A 10,042-nucleotide genomic window follows, 5' to 3' on the forward strand; every position below is an offset into this window, starting at 1 on the left:
GAAAGCTCTTGAGCTGAGCCTGAAGGAACAGGTAGAAGAGGACCACATTTAAATGGTCGCAGAAAAGGTGTAGTCAAGAGCTGAGGAAGATAAGAAAGAAAAAAATATTCAGTAGTGTCAGTCAGTCACTGCTCTGTGTCCTTGGATGTCACATCACTAAGTCTGACCCTCTATCTCTAAAAGAAAGCCATGATGACTTTCCTGCAAATTGTTGTCAAGGGCTCAGGATAACAAGAGGGAAACTCAACACTGGTAGGTGCCTGTTACCTAGTAGGGGCTAAAGAAGTCTTAACCATTTTTATGAATGCGGAAACCCTTCATGTTAAGTGCAGCAGCAAATACAGTGGCTTCTTTTTAAAAGAATTCTTCAGGAGTAGAACTACGACCCGCCATATCAGGTGAGTGGGCTGCACATCCGTCAAACTCACTTCAGATGTTTGAGGCACTGTGGTTTGACCCGTGAGATGTGCAGACAGATATAGTAAGCCTCGGCAACATGAAGGGACAGCTCTCACAAACACCACCCGCCATCTGCAGCCCAGAGAGGAAGCCCGCCATCTTGGAAGGCAAGAACCATGTCAATAGTATGGAAGGGTGTGGAGTGTCAGTTGCCACATTTTTGTATTTTTGTATTTCATGTTATCCTCAAGATGTCGTTGCCAAGTAATTGATATCATCCTCATTTTTACAGATGAGGAAATTGATGCCCAGAAATATTAAAAACTCCGCCCAAGGTCACATAGCAGTAAGTGGTGGGACTGGATTTGAACTCACCTGTCTGAACTTGGGGCTCTGACATTCTACTCCATTGCAAGGCTTTCCAACCTCTCTGCTACTCTTTTGGAAATGACCCCACTACCCTGCACCCCTTCCCAAAAATGGTTCCTCTTGCCAAGCTCGGTGGCTCAGCCTGTAATCTCGCACCTTTGGGAGGCTGAGGTGAGTGGACTGCCTGAGCCCACGGGTTCGAGACCCGCCTGGGCAGTGAGACTTCATCTCTACAATAAATCAAAAATTAGCCAGACGTGGTAGCACACGCCTGTAGTTCCAGCTACTTGGAAGGCTGAGGCGGAAGGATCACCGGAGCCCAGCAGGCGAGGCTGCGGTGGCCGGGAGCGGCCACTGCACTCCAGTCTGGGTGACAGAGTGAGACTCCAACTCAAAAAAAAAACGCTTCCTCTTCTCCCTTTTTGTCCTAGTTGGTTCCGGTGCTATAACAAAGATATCATAGACTCAGCAGGTTGCAAACAACAGAAATTTATTTCTCACAGTTCTGGAGCCTGGGAAGTCCAAGATCAAGGTGCTGGCCAATTCAGTGTCTGGTGAGGGTCCACTCCCTGGGTCAGAGATGGCACCTCCTTGCCATGTCTTTGCATGATGGAAGAGGCTTATGGACAGCTCTCTGGGGTCTTCTTTATAAGGGTACTCATCCCATTCCACCCTCACAACCTAATCACCTCCCAAAGCCCCACCCCCTAATACCTTCACACTGAGATTAGGTTTCAACATATGAGTTCAGGGAGACACAAACATGCGGTGCATAATACTTCCTCGGTGAAGCAACCTGGTAACACCTCAGGTTAAGCCCAAGCCCCTTACCCAGGATCTCAGGGCTGCCGCTTGTTAGCCCCAACCAACTTCTCACACCTCATATCTCTCCTGTTCCACTTGAATGCCAGCTCCAGGCCTGTGTCCCGGCTGTCCCCAGCAAATCTCCCAAGAATTATTAAAAACTCTGCCCAAGATCACATAGCAGTAAGTGATGGGACTGGCTGCCCACTGGGCTCAACCCCTCCCCACCCTGGCCTCTCAGCTGCTGCTTGAGGCCGCAAAGCCAGCTTTTCTATTATTTTAGCCTCCTATTGCTGTTGTAACAAATTACCACAAAGTACCACTTAGTGGCTTCCAACAACTGAAATGTATTATCTTACAGTTATGGAGGTCTGAAGCACAGGGCTGCGTTCCTGCTGGAAGCTCTAGGGGAGAATCACTTCCTTGCCATGTCCACTTGTAGAGGCCACCCACTTCCTTGGTTTGTGGTTCTCTAGAATCTTCCAAACCAGCAGTCACCTCTCTTCAACCTCTGCTTCCCACTGTCACGTCGTCTCTGATCCTCACCCTTCGGCTCCTTTCTTATCAATCAAAATTATCCACTTGTGATTGCATTTAAGGCCCACCTGATCCCCACATGCCAAATGTTAGCAGCTGAAACACAGTAAGAGTTGCACTATCAAATTCCATGCCTCATCTCCTGGCTCTGCCCCATTTGTGATTCTACTCCATTCTCCCGATGTCCTCGAGGGAGTGCTCCTACCCACTCACACACACGCACACCCTTGCCACACTCCCTGCACATTCACTTGAGCATGTTTCTCAGTCTTCGGTCAACTCACCAGTCTCCCGCTTGGGCTCATCCTCCCCTTCTGGTTTCTCTGAGGCCACACGGACCCACCGGGGGATCCCAGGACACTCTGGCCTGAGAAGATAATTCCAGGTGTGGATTCCAAAGACTGCAGCACGCATGACTGTGACCAAGGCAGGACCACAGCTAGCCCTTAAGGTTCCTTTTACACTTTAGGAAAAGATTCCCCCTTGAGGGCACATGGTGGCTTTCCAGCTCCCACGTCCTCCCCGCCTTGGCTGAGCACCTGTGCTAGGGAATGTGGGACTGGTGTCAAGGGGCGTTGTCAGCCCTCTCTCCTTGCCCTTTGACCTCCAGGGGTTGCAGTCAGAGATGCCAGAGCACAATCTCCGGAGAGAAAGATAAAATTCAAGGAAGGGAATTAATCAAGCTTGAAATCGTGACGCACTAGTCAAGACAACAAGACAAAGAATGAAAAAATTAAACATTGAGCTAGAAGCCTATTCCTCACCATCAGAAAAAAGAATTGCTTCTTCCAAGCCCCAAATGGTGAAAATGGAGCCAAACAAAGCCAGTCCACAGCTGCAATGAACATTGCATACATCTCCATAGAAGCACTGGCCAGTGTAAAGATCAAGACTCATTTCCTGCCAGAGAACGAGAGAGACTTCCACTTTGGGACATTGACTTCTCCCTGAAACATCGTGATGACAGGAATGCTAACCAGATAGGCTCCCAGCATGACCACACCTTACAGCTTTCCCAAAAAGTACGGCAGCTATCTCCCACTCCCCTAGACCACACTTTGTTATTACCGGAAGGAGCTGGATTGGCACTGTATCAAAAGAGACGTCTGGACAGCTAACCGTCTCTTGCAGAAGCACAAGTCGTTTCTGAACTTCTAGCATGGTCAGTATATCGGTCAATGCAGAGTAGGTTATACTGCAGTAACAAACAACCCCCAAGTCTCAGTGGCATCAAACAACAAACGTTTATTCTCTTTCTCGCTACACATCCAGCACAGGTCATCTGGGGGCTCCACTCTGTGTCATACTCATTCCAGGGCCCAGGCTGATGGAACAGCCAGCATTTCAAGCTTTGCCAGCCACTGCAGAAGAGAAAAAGAAGCAAGCAATGCAGGCATCAGATCTTAAGGCGCCTGCACACAAAACTTTCACTAGCACTTCACGGGGCCAAAACAAGTCACATGCCAAACCTCATTTCAAAAGAAAGCAGAAGCACAATCCTCTCGGGCTCCTAGAGGAGAAAGAGCCAGAACATTTATGGACAGCACTCATGCCTACCACAGGGGGAGTAAAAAACCAATTAGAGAAGAGAACACCGGAGGGGGCAGAGGGCAGAGGGAACTGAGAAGTAGGAATAGGGGAGAGGGAAGAAAAGGGAGGGGAGACAGGAAAAGGGAGGGGAGGGGGGAAAGAGAGAAGAGAGGAAGGTCCAGTTGCTCCAGGCTAAGGTGTCCCCTAAAGAAAAGATCCCAGAAGGCTCTGCGGCCATTCCCCTTGTGGGAGGGGGGATCCTCACCGCCGAGATCACTCTGTGTGATTCACCTTGTCCGTCTCCTCTCTCACTCCCCAGAGGCCCCTTTAGCCTACTGAATGTCTTTCTGGGAAATCTCATTTTGCACCCTGGCAGCATGCTCAATTCCTCCTGTCAGATGCTGGAGGCAGCCCTATAAATAAGGTGCGAATTCTTTATTGCCGGAGCCGGCAGAAGGCTTGCACGCAGGATGTCCTCACTCACGCTACAGTCGTATTTTCATAAAACCTGTGCAGGGAGCTTTGTGTGAAGAGAGATGGGTAGGGGTGAAAAACAAGGCTGTCTTTGCAGCCAGGGCCCCACTCCCTTTAGGAAGGGCTCAGGCTAGCAGAGAAGTCTGGCGATAAAAGGAATTGTCAGTGACCTCATCCAGTTTCAGACAGAAGGTACGATGGCTGATGATTCCCAGGGACTTCTCTGACATGTCTTGCCTTGTTTCTTGGTGAGCCAGTTCCTATAGAGGTGTTCTTGCTAAGCCGGGCTCGGTGGCTCAGCCTGTCATCCCAGCACTTTGGGAGGCAGAGGTGAGTAGATTGCGGGTTCGAGACCCACCCGGGCAACTTGGCGAGACCTCGTCTCTACAATAAATCAAAAATTAGACAGGTGTGGTAGTGCGTGCCTGTAGTTCCGGTCACTTGGAAGGCTGAGGTGGCCGGGATTGAGGCTGTGGTGGCCGGGAGCATGCCACTGCACTCCAGTCTGGGCGACAGAGTGTGACTCCAACTCAAAAAATAATAATAATAATAAGTGTTCTTGCTTAAGCAGGCCACTGAGGGATAGACCATGCAGCCAAACTTAGTCTCAACATGCATCTTCTCTGGCCCAGGGCCGCCTTCTCATATACTTCCTGAGAGGCAGGCAAGGTATCAGTGAATTCTTCATGGGTTCAAAGTCAAGGCTTGGAGAAAACAAGAGTCCCGTCCCCCAGACTCAGCTGTACTGCTGGAGGAAGAAGCGGGCTCCACAGAGCAGGAAGAGAAATGGGTGTGTGCAGGTGGCAGCAAGAGGCTGGGGGTGGGAGGGAGATATGAAGAGCTGGAGGCGAGATAGCCTCGAAATTAGAAGTTTGTGGAGACATCACTAATGTTCACCAATTCATTCAGTTCTCCTCTTCTCAGCTCCCTTGCAGTTGAGTGGGCCCATGTTCCAAGGTCTAGGTCTAACCAGAGTTTGGGAAGAAGTTATATGTATTGCTTTCAGGACAAAACATGACCCTCCAGCTACCTCCTGGCTCCCACCCTCATCACTGAACCACAGAGGAGACGTCATGTTGAGATGGAGCCACAAGACCAAAGGATTCTTGATCCTTGAATCACCTTGTGGAGGAGAGTTGAACTGCAAAGTTCACAAATCCTCAATAAACTTAGAATGAGCGAGAAATACATCTGTGATGTTACTAACCTAACCCGTGTCGACTGATATTGTCTTTCCAAGTGTGACCTAATCTCTTCTGTGAAATGGGTACCAGGAGTCAAGCCACCTACCTAAAGAAGAACTAAACCCAGGTCTGATTCAGAATTTTGGAATCAGAAACCAAGATGCTACATGAAGAAATGTCTTAAACAAAAACTATGCCAAGACTATGCTTTCTTGTGAATCTGAGAGTGTGCCTTAATTGACTCTCTCTCTGTGTGTTGGGTAGACGTGGTATGGTATCTGAGATTAGATTTTGGTTGTTCAGCAGGCGAACACAGCAGGGACAAGCCAAACTGTAGAATTTGGTTATCTCCCCTTCACTCCATTTCTGCTGAGTTGCACCTCTCTACTGCTTCCACTTAAGAAACGTTTTAAACTTCAAGCCTTGACCACTTTGTGGGTCAAAAATCAATTTAGTGGTCATACCCAGAATTTTTCTGAACAGAACAGAATGGATCAAACAGTGCTTCACGTGTAATAAATCTAAGTATGGGAATTTTTGTTTAGTTTAATATATGTGTATACACACATGTGAGCATATAAATGTAAGATGTATTTCTTACACTTCAGATCATGTTTGGATCAATGGCTCCAGGGGTTGGGCATGGTGGTTCATGCCTACAATCTCAGCACTTTGGGAGGCTGAGATGGGAGAATTACTTAAGTCCAGGAGTTCAAGACCAGCCTAGGTGACATAGCAAGACTTTGTTGTCTTCCCAAAAAAAAAAAAAAGGATTAGCCAGTCATAGTGGCATGCACCTCCAGTCCCAGCTACTTGAGAGGCTGAGGCAGATGGATCACCTGAGCCCAGGAAGTTGAGGCTGCAGCAAGCCATGATCGTACCACTGCACTCCAGCCTGGGTGACAGGGTGAGACTCTGGCTCAAAAATAAAGTAAAATGAAGAGCATTAAAACATGAATGAGTGAAGGTAAAAAAAAAAATTAATGGCTCCAGGAAACAATTCCCACATCCACTAACAGGTGAGTGGACAAACAGAATGTGGTGTATTCAGTCAAGGAAATGCTATCCAGCAACCAGAAGAATGATCTACTGATACACTTAACGATATAAAGGAATCTCAGAAATAGCACCCTGAGCAAAAGAAGCCAGACACCAAAGAGTGGATACTTCATGATCCCATTTGTATGAAACTCCAGAACAGGAAAACTCACCTAGGGTGGCAGAAAGCAAAACGGTCATCGCCTGGGGTGAAGGTGGGGCATTGACTACATGATGAATTGAACTGTGTCCCCCTCAAAATTTATGTTGAAATCCCGATGTCCAGTACCTTGGGACAAAACCCTGTGTGGAGGTAGAGTCTTTATAGGCGTTATCAGGTTAAAACAAGGTCATTAGGGTGGGCTCTGATTCAATATGACTGGGATGTCGTTATGAAAAAAAGTCTCACTCATCTCCAAGATGAAGAGCCTGAGGTTCAGAAAGGTCAATTACCCAAGATCACACCAGCTGTGAGGGGCAGAGCTGGCATTTGAACTGGGTCTGTCTGCCTCTCTGCTGGCCTCAGACCAACCTATAAGACTCAGATTTCTCGACACTCAGGCAATAGCAGTTTGCTGCAATTTTATTTCTTGTCCAAAATCATGGACGTTCTCGGGATCCTATAAATAAGAATAGCTCCTAGGCTTTCAGCTCTGCAGATAAGCAGACTTTTGATAGCCTCTCCTTCACCGTGGTAAAGAAGTTTATGGTAACTGAAAATAAAAGTCCTTGGAAGAAAGCCACCGCCAGCCTCCCAGTCGCAGCTGTGACTCAGAGAAAAATGTCTCCATCCTCTAGTGAGCTTCCCTTGTGCGTGAGAATAAGACGTGGCCCATCAGGGAAATAAACTGGAGAGGCTATGTGTGGAGCATAGAGAAATAACCAAAAGCAGGTAAGTGAGAAGGAAGAAGGAAATGAAAGATATTGCAAGTAGAGAGCCATAGTAGATTGGTCACTCTGTCAGCATCTTAAGTCAGGGTTACTGCTATGGTTTGAATGTTTGCCCCCTTCAAAAGGCACATTGAAATTTAGTTGCCATTGTAGCAGAGATAGAACCGTTAGGAGGTGTTTAGGTCATGACGGCTCCATCATGAACGGACCAATGCTGTTATTATGGGAATGGGTACATAATACAGGTGTGGGTGCATGACCATGAGAGCGGGTTTCCCTCTGTTGCTCACTCCCTCTGTCTTCTGCCCTTCTGCCATGTGATGCCTTCCACCATGTCATGATGCGGCACCTTGATCTTGGACTTACCAGCCTAGAACTGTGAGCCAATACATTTCTGTTCATTATAAATTACCCAGTCTGTGGCATTCTGTGATAGCAGCACAACACAGACTAGGATAATGATTATGTGGTATTTATTGGAGTTGAGGGATTTACCAAAAGTACACATTTCTGTGAGACTGACAGTTTCCCTCAGTTCTGATCAATATTGTCTCATTAGTTTTGGCTCCATCTGTCGTGTATGAGAGGAAATTTGCTTGCTCAAGGAGGGTTTGGATGCCTGGCCCATGGATGGGGTCCAGAAAGTCTGGACAGCCCAAGAGCTTGTGGAACTGCCGGCTCAGGGCCACACAGAGGAAGAAGACCAGGGCCTGAGTCCAGCTGGAAAGGATTTTTATCTAGGGTGTTTGGAATTGGAAAGAAACTATGAGCTATAGTTGCCTTCATTGGAATCTTCCAAAATCAGAGCTTGAGACAAAGACTAAAATGAAAGAAGCTTATTTGGGAGGTGATCTGCTACGGTCTGAATGTTGGTGTCCCCCAGAAATTCATATGTTGGAGTTCAATCCCCAATGTGATAGTATTAAGAGGTGATTAGGTCACGAGGGCTCCATCCCTGGGAGTGGGATTAGTGTCCTTATAAGAGAGGTTGAAAGGGGCTGCCTTGTCCCTTCTGCCATATGAGGATAGAGCAAGAAGGAGCCATCAATAAGGAAAGTCTCCTCACCAGACACCAAGTCTGCCAGCACCTTGATCTTGGACTTCCCAGTCTCTATAACAGTAAGAAGTAGCTATCTTTCGTTTGTTAATTACCCAGTGTAAGGTATTTTTGTTATAGCAGCAGGAACTCACTAAGACGTGATCCTCGGAATGTCTGGCAGGGAGTGGGCAAGCAAGACAGGGAAGGCAAGACAGCCAAGGAAGGAAGAGTCATCAGACAGGTCACCAGGGTAGACAACTGAGCTCCATTCCGCTGAGGGCCTCTGGGAGACAGTGCAGAATTCACATCTCAGAGTTTGCCCAGCTGGAGTTGAAGAGGCTGCAGTACTTTTTCCTCCAACTCCTACCGTCACTAACAAAAAGTGTTGATGCCACAGGAAGGCACCAGTGTTCTCCCTTTCTGGAACTGTGACATTCTATCAGTTGCCTTTTGGATTAGTCTCCGTGAAGATAACTCGAGTTCTGAGTCCTTGACTTGTGGAACAAAACAAGATATGGAGAGCTTTCTAGTGTCATTTTCAGAGCTTAGTCTTCCCAAATGTCCTGGAAAAGATGATAAGAAAGAATCTGTGGCCAGACCAAGGTCTACCTTAGACCTTCTCTCCTAGTTCATGTTCAGGCTATCATCCAGCCACCAGACTTCCTCTCAGATTCTCTGCACACCCTCAGTGGACCTGTCTTTCAGAAGTGCCACATTTTGCCTTTTACAATGCCAGCATTTCATGAAACTTTACTTATCCTTGGATTTAATCAAAATTTGAAGGATAGCTGTCTTCAGTCACTGCTGGATCAGCTGAAGAGCATTCTAGATAGCCTTCTGACCCAAACATTGCCGGAGGGCTCTAAGTTGAGCAGACCAGTGGAATTTGTTCTTCAACCAAATGGAAAAGATTATATGATTTGTGAGAATGCTCATCATTTTGGCTCACATTGTGCCAAGGATCTAATTATTGGATCTGTCACCACATCTGGCATAAATATTATACATAGAGACCAGTGTTTTGTGTTTGTGTCTGTGAACTTGGACTTATTAGCCATGCTTATCTGGGGTATCTCTGACTGGAGAATGTTGTGGGCCTTTGATAACCGTTTCCCGAAAAATTTTGTCCCTGGGAAAATAGAACTCTTTAAGAGCTATTCTCTGTATCCTCCATGCTATGGGCATGATATCAGTTTTTGGTTAGATGAGAAGAAAGGATTGGATGAACCGGAGTTTCATACTGTAGTCCGAGCAATATCCCAGGACATTGTTGTATCCATACAATTCCTTAGCCGTTTTCAGCCTCCAAAGACTGAACAGGTCAGTCTCTGCTATAGATTGACCTATCAGGCCTGTGACAAGGCCCTCACCCAGCAGCAGGTAGCAACAATGCAGTCCCAGTTTAGGAAGGAGATTCAACAACGACAACATGTTACACCTCGGTAGCCTAGTACATTCTTTTCTACAACGTGATCCTTCATTGATGTGGGTGTGGATGACACTGACCAACTTGCAACCAGTAGTTCTTTCTGCACGGTGTTGTTTTGGAAAATCTTTTACTTTGTGACCAGAGCCACTGCTGATTGACCCTAAAGACACCTTGATTATGTCATAACTTTGAGAATATAGTGATTGGTGGTGTTTGGAGTTGTGCAGCATTTGGGTTCTGAGTAATGACTAAGACAGCAAAATAAAACAGCAGCCTGTACTTTAAATGCTCTGCTGCTGAAGAGGCGACAGAACTTAGGTGCCTCATTGCATATAAATATGCCTTTCA

The 10,042-nt window shown here is 46.9% G+C and overlaps 1 protein-coding gene across 1 annotated transcript; it reads left to right on the forward strand.

Annotated features, from left to right (window-relative positions):
- The first annotated feature begins 8,653 nt into the window (after positions 1–8,653).
- LOC103266846 (ferredoxin-fold anticodon-binding domain-containing protein 1-like) lies at positions 8,654–9,711 on the forward strand. Its single transcript, XM_008064475.1, is given in 2 exon segments — positions 8,654–8,849; positions 8,852–9,711. Coding segments are annotated over 2 exon segments (1,056 nt in total).
- Positions 9,712–10,042: the final 331 nt, after the last annotated feature.

Source organism: Carlito syrichta, unplaced genomic scaffold (genome assembly GCF_000164805.1).
Source record: "Carlito syrichta isolate Samal-C Ts95f unplaced genomic scaffold, Tarsius_syrichta-2.0.1 Scaffold307358, whole genome shotgun sequence".
NCBI classification, from domain to species: domain Eukaryota; kingdom Metazoa; phylum Chordata; class Mammalia; order Primates; family Tarsiidae; genus Carlito; species Carlito syrichta.